We start from the raw sequence: 16149 nt of genomic DNA on the forward strand, positions 1-16149 counted from the left end.
TGCCACTTCTTTGCTTGATGGAAAAAAAAGGGTGGGAAGCACATGGAAGAAATTCGAATGTACAGATTTCTTCCGAACACTAGGAAATGCTGTTATCAATGCTTTTATTTGTGAGATCCGATTGTGCACGACTGGTGATTTTGCTGCCACAGTGTCGTACAAATTGTCATCGGGGTCAGTGCATACGAAAAGCGATCACCACCAGCTACATTAATGTCTTGTAAAATCAGTGCCGGTCTTAGGGTTTTTCGGGCCCTGTGCGGAATATGCTTTTGCGGGCCCCAATGACAATAATCCAATTCAGTGGCGTAGCTAGGTACTTTGAAAGGGGAGGGGCGGCGGTGGCGGCGTGATCGCCAAAGACGACAACCAGCGGCGGGGGGGTCTGGGGGGCCACCCCCAGAAAATTTTGAAAAATTACTTTGAATTTGGGACATTCTGAGAGCATGTTCAACAAAAATTTAGGTATGAATATTACTGTGAAATGGTGCTGTCCGGTGGCATAGCAAAAGGATAAGATCATGCTTTCTTTGGCATTTTTCGGAAATAAAGCTATGTCTCTACAGTATGTTGAGTCTGGATGCAACCTATTTCGTCCCCTGAAATCGTGTAACAAAATTAAATTTCGACTTATTTCGTCCCCTGAAAAGATCGAGAAGTTTTGAAATGTTTGCGGCAACTCCGATCAGCGATTTCGGCTATGTCATTTTTTTTTCTCGACCTTTTCAGGGTACGAAATATTCAGGCGACGAAATAGGTTGAATTCGTTGAGTCTCTATGTTTTCTTGTTGCGAATTCCTTTGCTGGATTCACTTGTTGAATTTTTCCTTTGAAAATGACAAAATTACTGCATTTTCTGAGTAAATTGCGGGCCCCCTAATTTGCGGGCCCTGTGCGATCGCACGGTTTGCACATCCCAAAGACCGGCACTGTGTAAAATACACTATTTTATAAAATTTACTACTGCCTGGTAAAATTTATTATTTTTGACAAGTTTTGTTCGTACCATCATAGTAGGCTGCACTATCATAAACAACTATCTCTTCTGCAACAACTGTGTCCAATGCTTGCAGTATTATGAGGCGACTAGATCATTGATTCTGTTTGAATTATTTTTTAAATAAGCACTTCCGTTCAGGAAACATAATTGAACACTTTGATTCTTAGCAAAGATAGATTGTCCACGTACATGACTCTTTTCTTCCTGGTTCGCAATGCGTGGGAATGCAGTTGCTACTGTTTCTTAACCAATGCTGTATATTATTTCTTGGCTAATGGTGTCAAAATTGTTAAAGATAATCAGATAATTGGATAGCTGACTGTTTCCCAAATACATTTGCCTCATCGAAAGAGATTGTCCTTTTAAGAAGGCATTTGTCACAACATCCTGGGGGCAAGGACCTTTTTACCATGCAAACCAATTGATTGACAATGTTTTCACAATAAACACAACGACTATAATTCACTTCGTCATAATTAGTAAATCATTATTTGAACTGATCTTTCTTTACGTGAAAACGTGCTAACGTGAAACGTCAAAGGGTGTTTCCATTCTATACTTCATTTATCAAGTTATTTTTGGGTTTGAAATGGGAAAATAAAAAAAAAGTATAAAAGTGGAAGCCTTTAACTTAAAAACTAAATTATTAAAAGTAAACAAAAAATAGCAGTAAGCTGCTCTCAAGTACATGTGGCAGGACACTTGAAGGCATGCCTGAAGGTGGACACGAAGATTGGCTTCCTTGCCTTCCCGTCCACTTAATCTAAATCTTCAACCACCGGGTGTAAGCCTGGATACGACAAACAAACAAAAAAGTACATGTAGCTCCACAAAAAGTGAAACTTACATGACTTTTGACTCTATTTTACTTAAATAAAATAAATTTTAAGAAATAAAATAAGTTGAAAGTCATGTAAATTTCACTTTGTGTGGAGCTACATTAAACTACACTTTTGACTCTTTTTTATTTCTTAAATAAAATAAAATATAAGAAATAAAAAATAGTGAAAAGTCATGTAAATTTCATTTTGTGTGGCTACATGTGCTTGAGAGGTTATTGCTATTTTTTTATTCACATTTTGATTTATTAATATCAGTTTGTATCCTCTGTGGATCCTTCTCTATAGATGTTTTCTGGTACACCCTTTCATTTTCTTTAAATTATTACAATTTGTCAAATTTTTAAAAACATAAGAACGTAGTTGGAGCATTTGACCACGGTTAGCATATTACTAAGCTTGGATGATTAAATAAATGTCCTATTATAAAGTTCCTTCGAAATTTAATTCTATATCACAACAAACGCTTTAAATTGGGTACTATTTGCTTAACCTCTCAATTTTCACACTTTTTTTTACTACAGCTTAGGCCTATAACTGAAAAAAGAGCCACTTCATGGGCTAAACGGAATTTTTTAGGCAATGCAGGCTATTTAAAGTAAGTGTCAAAGTCATTGGTTGCTCGTTTGAGTTATAGCGTATCAACAACACCAGCAGAAACAAAACAGATGGCAATGTAGATTGCAAGTTCAGATTTGGCCCTGCGTCAAAAGCCTCTACAAGTATGCGAAACTACCAGAAATAACCTAACAAGGCTTTGTCCGAGAATAAAGATTCAAAACCAACCAAGATTCTTCAATCTGAAGAGTTGAATCAATTTTCAAAATAGTCTGTTGAACCAATCAAGCTTTTTGAACATTTTAAACTTGGAAAAATTACAAGTTAAAAACTATAGGATAAGCTTAAACGTTCTATTTTTCAATGCAGGTTAAGTGTGGCGAGTTTCTTGCTGATTAATTATTAAATTCAAACTTTTATAAACCTTTAGCTAGCCGAAACTTAACTGAACTACAATGGCTACTCCTGTGTTTACCAGCACATTGAAAATTATGGAAAGTACAAGCGGACAACTAGGTCATATCTTGTCTACATTACCCGTCCAGAATATGTCACCTACGACTTCGTATTTTAATTCGTCACTCACGGGAAACTTCACAGACTTACGTGCTACAAAGGAGTAAGATTAGCTTGCTGTACAGTCTCAAGTATTGATTTTTTAAAATGATTTTTTTCCTCATAAGTTATAGTAGTTTCATTGTCCGTATCAGTCAGTAGCAGATTTAAGGGGGGAAGGGTGGACCATCACCTTTTCCCCTTGAAACATGGGAAAGAAATTAAATAGTATTTTTTCAAAACGAAGCAAATTTTTCATTATTTTAAGGCATGCATCGACATCAACAAGTTTAAAAGTAGCTCTTTTCAGACTGGTTTAGCCTTCCATTACTGTTCTTGGAATGCTTATTTTGTAAACAAATCGGAATGTTTTTTTTTTTAATTTGTTTGCAATCAGCTACAAAAACATTCAGTTTTCGGGCTTTAGCTTACTCTTATTAAACTTTAATAGTTGTGAGGCTCGATTTTTATCTCCCATTTTACAGTTTTTATTTTGGCCAAACTGCGGTTTGCCATCATTTTTCTAGACCCACTGCGGCTTATTTACCATTTGATGATAAAGCATGCGTCTGATTGGGATACAACTAAGCCTAAATTCAACGTCATTATTCAACAGTTAGCAATGAACGATTCAAGTGCGTGATTGACCAAGACATGACAAGAGCGAAATAACTGCAAGCTAGTAGGATATTATTATATTAATGCAATTGTTATCATTATTCAATGACAACCGATTGTTAATTTGTCTAATCTTCATTGTCATATTTATTATTATGTTATTTGTTAGTTTGTTTTGCAAATCATGAACAAAAATTTCTTTTTCGCAGACCGTACATTCGACCGTTCGATGACACCGCCATCATAATAGCAGCGGTCATACTGTTATCGTTCCTCGTGCTTGGATTGTTTGGCAACATTACAACTATCATCGTCATCTCGACCAATTCAAAGCTAAAGTAAGTAGAGGAATACTTTTCATATGTTCTTTTTTGAGGTTGAAATTGGGGCACATATTTTAGCTTACTGTATTTCCTGTGGACGATTTTGGATACCTGGCTCTTTCAATAGGGTCATCCCGACAAATATTTTGAGGAAAAACATATAGCTAGTTGGAAAACTAGTCTACTCGTGATATGTCAAGCAAATTTTCACTTAATCAAGATAATTAACTTATGTAAGAATGCAGCAGGAAAAATGTTCTTTTTCATTTTTAAATGTTGCTTAAAACAGTAAATTATTTAAAAGTTTGGCATGTTTTTGAATTTGACTTGTAAAATCGGTTTTTAATTCCTGCATAATTAAATGTGCCACCAATTTTCGTAGGTTTGATTTTAATCTTGAAAGCTAGCTAAACGGTAGCTTGCTTTTCCACTTCCAACTGTTAACAAGTAGACCAAAATACGGTGGTTGTGTAAATTGGCAACGCTGATTTCTAAACACTGTATCGCCGATGCATATTTGAGACTAGGCCTATGTCTTTTGGTTTTTGGTGTTGGAAAACTGATGTAAACTTACGTTTTTTCACATAATTTACTATTTTTTCAGTTGGTCTTTTACTAGTTTTATCACATGAGCTTTATTCGTTTCAATCCACACAGAATTGGGTCAAAAAGAAAGTTTTCACATTTTTTGCAGGAATATCTTCATGTACTTTATTCTGTCCTTATGCGTTTCGGATCTGTGGTCTGCAATGATAAGTTGGCTCTGTCTGTACCGGAGAACGTGGGGGTTCGATGTATGGGCGCCTTTGCCAGACGTCTTTTGCAGGGTAGGCTGAGCTATACAAGGGTTACTTATGAAAGGTTATTATTTGTAAGCTTTGGTGATTTTTCGAAACTTCTTGTCTAAGGCAGTATCACTTATTGGAAACTATTTAATAATATTTTCAAAAGATCTATACCCAAACGCAGTGCAGTGGCTAATCGAAAAAATAATGTTTTGGAAGAATAAGCTTCTATACCTAGCTGGATTTTCAACCACGCATTGCAAATGAGAATAAAAAAAGACAAAACGTAGATCTGAAAAGTCGAAGACGTGGCTTAGGGGTCTAGAAGTTAAAGCCTTCAAGAAAGTAGATATTCTTGCCTTGGTTTTTAGCAAAATTTTCACTTTTTAAATTTGGAAGGGGGCACATTATCAAGTGCACCTTTCTATAGATTTACAGTAGCCTACTAAATTGATAAAGCGTATTGTTCCGGTCACTTCTATGAACTTACAGCATCTCAAAAACAATGCTAGCCTATACCTTGATAAAGTTCTCGAAAGAAATTTTATTTACTTTTTCATCAGTTTTACTGGGCAAGCGATTTGCTAACCAGCTACGTCACCTCAATGCATATATTCTCTTTCGGACTTCTTCGGTTGATTTCGGTTCAATTTCCGATCGCGTTCGGAAAGATTAAGTTGGTCCACGGAAAGGTAATTGGAAGCTTGCAATGGTTTATTATTTTAGTTAGTTTGTTATTTTAGTATTTTATTATTTTAGTTTTTTAGTTATTTTAGAACACTTTTGACACAACAATTTTAATCGGTTAAAAATAGAGAAATGAGTAAATGCTGTATTTTTTTTCTTAAGTTATTTGATGAGATATCTTTTTTTACAGTAACTTTTACTAAGTTCATCTTTTTTGACTTTTTAACTCAATGCTGTGCAATCTAACTGTATTCATTGAGGATCTTTTTCGTGAAACAAAACCTAATTCAATAAATGTTGAATATTCTAACCTACGCAACATAAAAGTTTTTTAATTTTCAGATCTGGATTATAAGTATTTGGATATTTTGTTTTCTGTTTGGCTTCATTCCATTTTTCATCTTCTTCGACGCCAGAACACGAGATCGATTGGGCGACACCGCGGACTCTAGATGGCCTAGTTGCACCGTCACCAGCGAATGGTGAGAAAATAGCGAAAAATTAGATAAATCTTTTTGTCTCGAAGCGTTTAACGGCACACCGACTCAATACTTTACCTGTTCGTATTTTGTCATTAATTAAGATTATTCAGTTTTGACAATGAGCTCCTCAGGCAATACGTGGTTGCAGTAGCTGAAAGGTCTTACCTGAATTGCAGCCTCATAAGCAAGAAGTAAATATTTTATGACACTTTCTTGCTTTTTTACACCTTTCCTCTCATGCGATTTCAAGTATGATGTTGTTGGCTCAACTACGTATCAACATTGATGCTTCCCTTAATCTCGTTGACAGGGGAGTTCAGAAGGTACTTTTGGTCCCGGGGCCGAAACTTTTTCAAGGGGGCCGGAACAAAGAAAGCGCGATGCTTATTCCATGGAATCCTTTGCTTTCTTTAGAAACATCTTGCTTGGAGAAGCCAGTCTTTTGTTACTACCAGACCCAGTTTATCTTTTTAACGACCTGGCTCTTCCCCCCGAGGGCATTATTTGATATATAAATGGTCCCCTATAGCGTTGTATACGATCGATTGTGTTACAGACACTGGTTCAAAACCCTACCTGGTTGGTTTGCCTACAAAGAACAACCGTGGTTGCTTTTAAGAAATAATGCAAGTTAACAAGATAAAACAAACCACTAACCACAAACTAAAACTAATTTAAGGAATCTAACTGTGGTCTTGCATCTGATGTTTTTGTCTTTGTATCTTTGCACCTGGCTTTTGGCTGATCATTGACAAGAGCTCAATTTTGATAGCCTACAAAAAAACGTTCAATATTACGATGAAAAACCTTTTTGTTTTTCAAATAAAAACGTAGTCAACTCTTTTTTGCAAAACAAACATAAGCCATTTATCACAAAAGGTAGCGTGAATAACGAAAGCTATCTGTTATTTTTCAGGTATGAAACTTATTTGGAATATCAGAAAGTTGGATACCCCTTGTGTCTGTATGCCCCCACAGCCGGTGTTGTGGTCACATCCTTTTTGCTCATTGTCACTGTTTGTACAAGAACACGTCGTTTGGGTTCTTCAAAAAACGGCAGGAAACAGAGGAAAAAAGAAGCCCAAGCTATTTTGCAGCTCATTCTAATCGTACTTTCATTTTTAATAGGCTACATTCCATTCACAGGTAAGGCACCACTTTGTTTATTGATTGAATGGTTTACCTTAAACCTGTAACTGTTTGAAAAATATACACTATACAATACAGGTTAAGCCAGGCATAAGTGAGTGCACAAATTTCGAAGCTTCACTCAAATAGGAAATTAGTTATGTTTTGATAAAGTTTTATTTGCCGGATTCACAATATTTTTAGTGAAAACACAGCTAAGTAAAATACCTGTCATGGATTAAAAGTCGCGGTGCAATCGCAACATTTGTGATAAACTCCGGAGCCAACTTAGAAGTTCGATCATAAAATTGAACGTTGTTGGCATTGATGCGGATTTTACTAATCAAAATGAGCCCTGGGTTCATTTCTGTTGCCCTACTGGTATTTAAACATCATCCTCCAATATTGCTGGAATTTAATTAGCCCACACTTGAAGCCTGTTGAAATGATCCTGCAGCTTTCCTACTTAGTTGCAAAGCCCTGCAGCAAAGATCCTGCAGCTTACTACACTTAGTTGCAAAGTCAAAGACTTTTTAAGAATTTCGTTAATTCTTACAAGATACAACAGTTAGCTTTTCACTCCCGGATGTACCCAGTGTATGACGGATGACATTTTGACAAGTTTGAATAAAAAATAGTGACTTGCTCAACCGAACACTACAGGATTTGAATTATTATTATTTTTTTTTATGTCTAAGAAGTTGAATTCTAACTTTTTGTGATACAGCGCACTTACAAACAATATTTTTAATTTTCAGCGTACGAGTTTTGGGCTGTCCAAGAACGACCAAATATAATGTACTACAGATACTTCGACTACTGGTTCGGGTTAACGCAATACATTTTCTTGCGCTTTTCGGAGTGCCTTAACCCAATCTTCTACAATCTGGGCTCATCAAAAATGCGACAGTACACAAAAAAGTTCCTCCGAAACAAGATATGTTGCTTTTGCCCAAAAAGAGTCTTTTCGGCTCAAGATGTTAGCACCAGCGCCAGTGGAGCAAGTTGCCATTCAAAAACGCAGCAAAAAACGCGTTCGTCAAACTGCGATGTGGATGAATAAATTAGCAGAAAGTGACACTCATTGATTCTTTTTGCGCATTTATTGGCATCTAATGACATTGGATTGGCGTTTTGACTGTAAAAAAGAGTTCATTACCATTGGACATTTACGTAAACTTTTTTTTTGCGCCATTCAGAGAGAAATGTTGTTTAGGTCGATCTATAAAATGCCTCCAAGCCAGTTACCAAATAGGTTTAGTCAGACACTATTGATGACCAGCTCAGTTGAAGACTGGAGAATATCTCTACCACTGCTTTCGACGCACATTGGTCCGTTGCCAGCTGGGCTGTGGAGTCGGGCGAAAAATATACTACTGACTCAGACTCCTTGGTTTATAGCTGGCCGACTCCGACTCCGGACACGCCAAGATCCATCGGACTCCAACTCTGCGACTCCACGACTCCGACTCCACAGCCCTGGTTGCCAGGTCTGACTTATTTACTTTTTTATTGCTCAACAATAACAACACAGATAACAAGAACAAAGAGATGACAATACAGATATTGCACTCATCACTCATCCGCTCATCAGCAAGATGCAGGCAAATTCGAGTTCTCTATCTATCTATGTGGTTCCATTTCAGTTGGTGTTTTTTTTTGAGGTCTCAGACTTTATTACCACAGAGAACTCGCACCATCAGGCTAAAGCAGGTCGTTAGTTTCTATATTGTGAAAGTAAACAGCGATCATGCTGCAAAAAGCGAAACTCAATCTATTGTACTTTTTAGACTGCTCACAATTTGCTCTCTAGCGTAGTGTAGTGTCCAGATTTGTAAACGTTACACCACAGCACTAACTTTGACAGAGAGGTCCAGGAGGTACATTTACACCCGGGCCCTAGATAATTTAGGGGCTCGAAGCCTTTAAAAGGAGCCCGGGAATTAAAAGAAACCAGTGGGTATTCTTTGGCTATTGTGCGATATTCTTAGACGTGCCTTAATTTGGGACCCGAGGCTCTCATCGGTACCGACCCCGAAATATCCTCTCAACAGGCCTGCACCGCAGTATAGAATTCCTATCCATTCCTGCAGTGTGCTGCCATCTGTTTTGTTGCTTTATTTGAATTAATTTTACTCTGTCAAATTAAACGTGTTATGCACTTTTTTGATTCACGTATTGTGTTTAAGTTGGGTGTGAGCAGGCCCGGATTTAGGTTGAGAGCAGAGGGTGCAGTTGCCCCGGGCCCCTCTTTTAAAAGTACTCCGACGTGGAAAAATGCGATTTTGTTAATATTTTCTCTTAGCCTTTGAAGTTTCTGCAAAATGCTTCCTTCTTCTTTCAAGGTTAATTTTTAGTCACAAGGTGGCGACTGAGCTTGGCGTAAAGGCAAAACTTTTTTGCACGGTGGCCCCCCGATCTAAAAGTGCCCCGGACCCCCCATCAGTTAAATCCATCCCTGGATGTGAGTATATTAAATGTGGTTGGTGTAGTTTGGCCGTTTTTAGTTGTCGTTCCCAGGCAGCAAAATCCGTCATTTTTACATTCATTCAACATCTGCAGACATTTGTGAAGAGAGGGGCGTTCTTCCCGGCTATCAGCACAAGGCTGAGCACTCGCTAGTACAGCGAGCAGCTGCGATTCGCTAACCATAACGGTGTAGCTTTCACGCAAGCCATTCAGACTTTCCAATCAACGATATGTTTCTCGGCAGCCGATTTGTAGCAAGAATTGACAGCGATAGACACCGTGTTTCGCCCATGAGGCTGGGCTCGTCAGTATCGCACCACTAATTCCTGCCACAATGATATTCGACCACCGCTTTACCAGTCAGTTTAACTCTTATCTTTGTGGAAACAAAGAAAGAGCCAACAAAACCAGCAGGCGCCAGGGCAGAGGACATGTGAAGAGAGGGGCGTTCTTCCCGGCTATCAGCACAAGGCTGAGCACTCGCTAGTACAGCGAGCAGCTGCGATTCGCTAACCATCACGGTGTAGCTTCCACGCAAGCCATTCAGACTTTCCAATCAACGATATGTTTCTCGGCAGCCGATTTGTAGCAAGAATTGACAGCGATAGACACCGTGTTTCGCCCATGAGGCTGGGCTCGTCAGTATCGCACCACTAATTCCTGCCACAATGATATTCGACCACCGCTTTACCAGTCAGTTTAACTCTTATCTTTGTGGAAACAAAGAAAGAGCCAACAAAACCAGCAGGCGCCAGGGCAGAGGACATGTGAAGAGAGGGGCGTTCTTCCCGGCTATCAGCACAAGGCTGAGCACTCGCTAGTACAGCGAGCAGCTGCGATTCGCTAACCATAACGGTGTAGCTTCCACGCAAGCCATTCAGACTTTCCAATTAACGATATGTTTCTCGGCAGCCGATTTGTAGCAAGAATTGACAGCGATAGACACCGTGTTTCGCCCATGAGGCTGGGCTCGTCAGTATCGCACCACTAATTCCTGCCACAATGATATTCGACCACCGCTTTACCAGTCAGTTTAACTCTTATCTTTGTGGAAACAAAGAAAGAGCCAACAAAACCAGCAGGCGCCAGGGCAGAGGACATGTGAAGAGAGGGGCGTTCTTCCCGGCTATCAGCACAAGGCTGAGCACTCGCTAGTACAGCGAGCAGCTGCGATTCGCTAACCATAACGGTGTAGCTTCCACGCAAGCCATTCAGACTTTCCAATCAACGATATGTTTCTCGGCAGCCGATTTGTAGCAAGAATTGACAGCGATAGACACCGTGTTTCGCCCATGAGGCTGGGCTCGTCAGTATCGCACCACTAATTCCTGCCACAATGATATTCGACCACCGCTTTACCAGTCAGTTTAACTCTTTCAGTTTAACTCTTATACACCGTTATGGTTAGCGAATCGCAGCTGCTCGCTGTACTAGCGAGTGCTCAGCCTTGTGCTGATAGCCGGGAAGAACGCCCCTCTCTTCACATGTCCTCTGCCCTGGCGCCTGCTGGTTTTGTTGGCTCTTTCTTTGTTTCCACAAAGATAAGAGTTAAACTGACTGGTAAAGCGGTGGTCGAATATCATTGTGGCAGGAATTAGTGGTGCGATACTGACGAGCCCAGCCTCATGGGCGAAACACGGTGTCTATCGCTGTCAATTCTTGCTACAAATCGGCTGCCGAGAAACATATCGTTGATTGGAAAGTCTGAATGGCTTGCGTGGAAGCTACACCGTTATGGTTAGCGAATCGCAGCTGCTCGCTGTACTAGCGAGTGCTCAGCCTTGTGCTGATAGCCGGGAAGAACGCCCCTCTCTTCACATGTCCTCTGCCCTGGCGCCTGCTGGTTTTGTTGGCTCTTTCTTTGTTTCCACAAAGATAAGAGTTAAACTGACTGGTAAAGCGGTGGTCGAATATCATTGTGGCAGGAATTAGTGGTGCGATACTGACGAGCCCAGCCTCATGGGCGAAACACGGTGTCTATCGCTGTCAATTCTTGCTACAAATCGGCTGCCGAGAAACATCTGCAGACATTGGATCAATGTAATGCTGTTTGGGTTGTCGCTGAGATGAGTTCGATGCTCCAACGAATGCTTCACTGCTAGAGGTCAAGTTACAAGCTGAGCAATGAGCATACTTCATCATAACACTGGTAGGCTACTGTCCTGATCCGTCTAAGACTCTAGCGTAAAACAGTGAGAATGAGTTGGAATAAGTTAGTAATTGATACAAAGTAGGGTAGCGTCTAAGAGGCACGGGAGGGCAAGGCCCCCCCCCCCCCCCCCAGGTCACCTATATTGCGTAATTCATAACGTTCTTGTTTTCAAAACTCGAATCCAATCTAAAGTAAAAGCAACAACACTCCAAGAATACTTCACTAATGAATTTCTGATTTCACTAACTTTGTTAACAACAAAATATTTACACATGTGTTTGTGACATCATTATAGTCTTCCCGTCATAATATTTTAGGTATTTTTTCGTCTTTTTGTTGCTTGTCGAGGTTAGTGAGTTCAAAACTAGGCAAGTTAGCTGTTTTATGACGTATCAAGTTCAATAGTTCAGGATTATTTAAATTTGAATTTTCGCATACTGTGTAAAAGTTATGTTTGAGAATGGATTTCTGCCGCTTTACAAGACGCGATAGCGCAATGCGCCAGAAGCCCAACAGTTTCGAATCCAATTCTTGCTCCTTCATTCATTTCGTCAGTATGTTTTTGTGTTGTGCCATTTGTTGCTGAACAGGTTGTGTTTACCTGTTTCAGCCCCCTTGATAAAGTTAGTCGTGCTGACTGACGAAACGTCGGTAATAAAACAAAAAGCTAGGTATGATCCTTAACATTAGAAGGAAACCTAGTAGCCTATAGTTACCAGACGAACGCAAGTCACTTTATTTAACAACAAAAAGTCACACAATCATCAACAGGGCAAAAGCTTTGTTGCAAAAAAGGGAAAACACTGCATTTATTTTCAAGAAACGTTACGGTAAAGAAAATTTGTCTTTATGTACGAGCATTTTGAACCGTAGCAGCCTATTTACAGTATTCATTCACGTACTATGCCAAACGCTCCAATCACTCTATGTTTTAAAAATTGACGATCGATGTGTTTTTGAGGATCATTCACCAAGCATGCCTGGCTGGCTTCGCACAACACTGCACGAATTTGCTTGGCAATGTAATAGGCTCCTTTGCATATAAGCCTAATTACGTTGGAGTACTAATTGGTTGAGACAAATATCTACCGTTGCTTTAGCTCAAACCTATTATCCGAATGCAAGTGTATCCCACCCCAATCCCTGTAAATTGAGTAGCGTTATAGTGCGATTAGCAAGAGTGTAAAATTATGATTTTTTTTGCATTACAGTAACGTATGAATGCATCCGTGCGTGCTTTGTTGTTTAATTATTTCTGTTTTTGATAAAATAAGAGCTAGAAAAATATTAATATTTTAGCTACGAAAAACTCTGTCCCCTGTGTGGGACGATATTCAACGAGTTGTTTTTTTCCGAAGGTGCAATGTGCAAATGAGATCTACTGACAAGAATGCTCAAAGATGAAACGATTATATGAATCTTAACATAGCCTACCTACCATTTCCTTCAAGCCACACAGCAGAAATTGTAATTTCAATAATTAGGCCTATTTTTTTTTAAACTTATTTGCCGAATGGTGTAGATCTTCACTTTCATCTGTAGTAAACCTTTTTCTTGTATGTGTTCCCGAGGCTCATTTGCTGAATTTGCATAGCCGAGTGGTGAGAACACTGGAACGGCAATCGAAAGGGCGCCGGTTCGACATCGCTCAAGAGCATACGGCTGTGTCTGCGGCAGGACACTTAAAGGCATGCCTGAAGGTGGACACGAAGATTGGCTTCCTTGCCTTCCCGTCCACTTAATCTAAATCTTCAACCACCGGGTGAAAGCCTGGATACGACAAAAAAAAATTTGCTGAATTGTTTCTGCGCATGCGTCACCTAATTCGTTAGCACTTTACCTGCCGGAAGGCGCCTTCTCAAAGGTAGAGCTAGTATTGCTTCACTGTTTACTTTCAATCACTTCAGTTTTTTTTTTGTTTATGCTGTCCGGATGGCTGAGATCTTTTGATGTTATTGTTTGGTGTTTGTAAAGAACTGTTTTTAATTCTTAAAAAAAATAGGCTTCATGAAATTTTGAATTTTAGTCTATAAACTATAGATTGCTTTAAGGTTAAATTTTCATGTTATTTTAAATGTTTGTGTTCTGGATTGTTCCAGCCACGCAGCCGTCAGGTGGTGCAATGATAAATACAAACCATGAACATTGTCATAACAATGGCACAGAATTGATAATGGACAGAGCTGAAAGCCATAGCTATTGTTATGTACCTATGATAAACCATTGATTTATGAAAAGGGTCCTAATAATGCGAAGTCTGATGCTGCTCCTGTCAGGGTTCTAAACATGGAGTAAACAACACTGGACTGAGAGTTTTTTAATTCGATGACATGTGAAATCACTAGAACTCTCCTATACTGGCATCTGAAGGGACCTTTGAAAAAGTGTTACTATAACGAAATGTCATTATAGCCGAAGACACTATAGCAGAAGTTACTATAGCCGAATTCTTCTTGTAGTTTAAAAACGAGAATTTGTAATCGATGCCAGTATGGCGAAATGTAGAGTCCAATTTGACTGTACTGTATATTTTGTTTTCTTGTAGGGGAGATGTGGTACCAATGACCAGGTTGGGATCAATGAACAATGCCTTTTTCTTTTTTGTGTGTGAGGGATACGCTTGGTCACTGTCACGTGGTTTTGCGGTCTGGTCCACGTGTAGATATGAGTTACTTTGCAAGTTGGTCGACAATTAGTAGGAGAAAAAAATCCACTAACTCTAGTTTTGTGTTGCAAAAGTAGAATTTAGAGGTGCCAGGAAAAGTTTTCTTACTCTCTGACTGTAAGTTAAAAAACCTTCTTAGTGTGTTGGGTAGATAACATTAGAATGATAGTTTCTTATAGGAATTGAAAAGGAATAAACTTTATCAGGTACAGCTACAGACTTCATTTTATGTAACATGGCTGACAAGGGGACCAATGAACAGGCTTCGGGGTGGGACCATTGACGATAACGATTTTGAAGTATCTTTCTACAAGAAAGTAAAAAATGGATTCAAGTTGCCCGAAACAGAAGACCTGGCATCCGTTTCGAATGAAGACGTTCTTACTGTGTTGCCTAATCCCTCTTCGTGTTCCAACACTAAGAGACTGGCCAACGCTATGAGGTTCCCCGTGGACCTGCTAAAATTCAATACGAAATGAACAGTTTGTTTGTCCAAATAAGAACAGTTGCTTGTACCTTATTATGTTTTAATTTGTTAATTGTAAAATCTCAATGTTTGATGTTAACTTGCGTAGGTATGACGTTGGCTTGTATTTGTTCATAGGTCCCCACCTCTTTGTTCATTGATCCCACTAGGGTGGGGACCAATGAACATTTGTTTGTTTTTTCAAATATATTATTTTAATGACTAAAAAATGGAAAATAAAAATTTCTTTCTTGATTAAAAATAAATTCATCATATAACACTTCGTTCGTGAAATAAGCAAAGTGCTCTTGGCGTTTTTTCAGTTTTAACAAGGATCAGAAAAATGGGTGTTCATTGGTACCACATCTCCCCTACTGCGTTTCATAATGTTTTTCTGTTTTGTTGTTGATACATTGCAGTATGCTTAGGTTAGAAATTCTCGGAAACACTTATTTCTGCCGTTCATGACACTTGCTACAAATAACCCTTCATTCGATCAGAGTGAACGCAACACGTAGCAGCACAAAAACAAACAAATAATTTTATGCGTAGACCGATAACGGAGGTGGAAAACCTCAGAAGAAAAACATGATGTTCTTGTTCGCCTTCATGAAAGATCAAATCTAATAGAAAAACGTCCACTTATATTTTTAGTTAACCACTTAAAAAGCTGCACAAACAAAAGTGTTATTTTGCGCATTCAGAACGTTTTGTCTGCACGCCTTTTTTCGTGCACTGTTAAATGTGTCATGTTATCCTCGTGATATCTTATTAATCCTTGAAGCTGAGTCAAATCATTTGGTTTAGCCATTGACCAAACGCTTTCACACAAACAACGGAGTTTCGCTTTCTTTCATTATGGTATAATATGTTTGTGGCTTTGTGTTAGACATGAGAAATTGTTCTAAATCAGCTTCTGCACTGATGTAGATATTCATATTATGGGGAGTCTACAAACAAAATAAAAATATTTAATAATAATAACAAACTGGCTTTTAGCCTATATTCGGTTTTTGTTTTATAGTTTATTTGATTATTTCAATGCTTTTCAAACTTTTTTTTTCCCTGGAACACTGCAGGGCTATTGAGCTTAACAATGAACTCTCGGTACATTAAAATGGTCAAGTAAACATAAACGTCTCTTCATCTAAAACTGCTTTTACTGACATTTTTGATACTAAACAACATTAAACAGAACAACATTTTGACTAATATAATTTTGTTTTGGTCACTTGTTAGGCATTTTAGCAGCAATTTTATCTAGATCCACACTTTGTATGTATCCAAACTCATCAAATTAAAATTGAATTGAGGTAAAAAATTTGTTTAAAATTTAAGTTAGCCTACTATTTCAAAAAAAAATTATTCAAAATCACAGAAGGATTTCAATAATTTGTATCTTGAAAGTTTGTATAGCTTAGT

At 38.7% G+C, this 16149-nt stretch overlaps 1 protein-coding gene across 1 annotated transcript; it reads left to right on the forward strand.

Moving 5' to 3' along the window:
- The first annotated feature begins 2852 nt into the window (after nt 1–2852).
- Nucleotides 2853–8040, forward strand: LOC145787910 (histamine H2 receptor-like). Its single transcript, XM_082599747.1, has 7 exons — nt 2853–3016; nt 3780–3908; nt 4588–4720; nt 5242–5370; nt 5708–5847; nt 6764–6993; nt 7734–8040. The coding sequence occupies exons 1-7, from the start codon at nt 2853–2855 to the stop codon at nt 8036–8038; spliced, it is 1230 nt and encodes a 409-aa protein (XP_082455873.1). The 3' UTR covers nt 8039–8040.
- The last annotated feature ends 8109 nt before the right edge of the window (nt 8041–16149 follow it).

The sequence above is a fragment of the Aplidium turbinatum genome, chromosome 18, assembly GCF_918807975.1.
Source record: "Aplidium turbinatum chromosome 18, kaAplTurb1.1, whole genome shotgun sequence".
In the NCBI taxonomy this organism is placed as follows: Eukaryota; Metazoa; Chordata; class Ascidiacea; order Aplousobranchia; family Polyclinidae; genus Aplidium; species Aplidium turbinatum.

Excerpts from the sequence above, each read along its gene's own strand:
- LOC145787910 (XM_082599747.1), top strand. The coding sequence starts at position 2,853 with ATGGCTACTCCTGTGTTTACCAGCACATTGAAAATTATGGAAAGTACA. Across the intron at positions 3,017-3,779 it reads GACTTACGTGCTACAAAGGA|ACCGTACATTCGACCGTTCG; the intron begins GTAAGATTAGCT and ends TCTTTTTCGCAG. Across the intron at positions 5,371-5,707 it reads TTAAGTTGGTCCACGGAAAG|ATCTGGATTATAAGTATTTG; the intron begins GTAATTGGAAGC and ends TTTAATTTTCAG.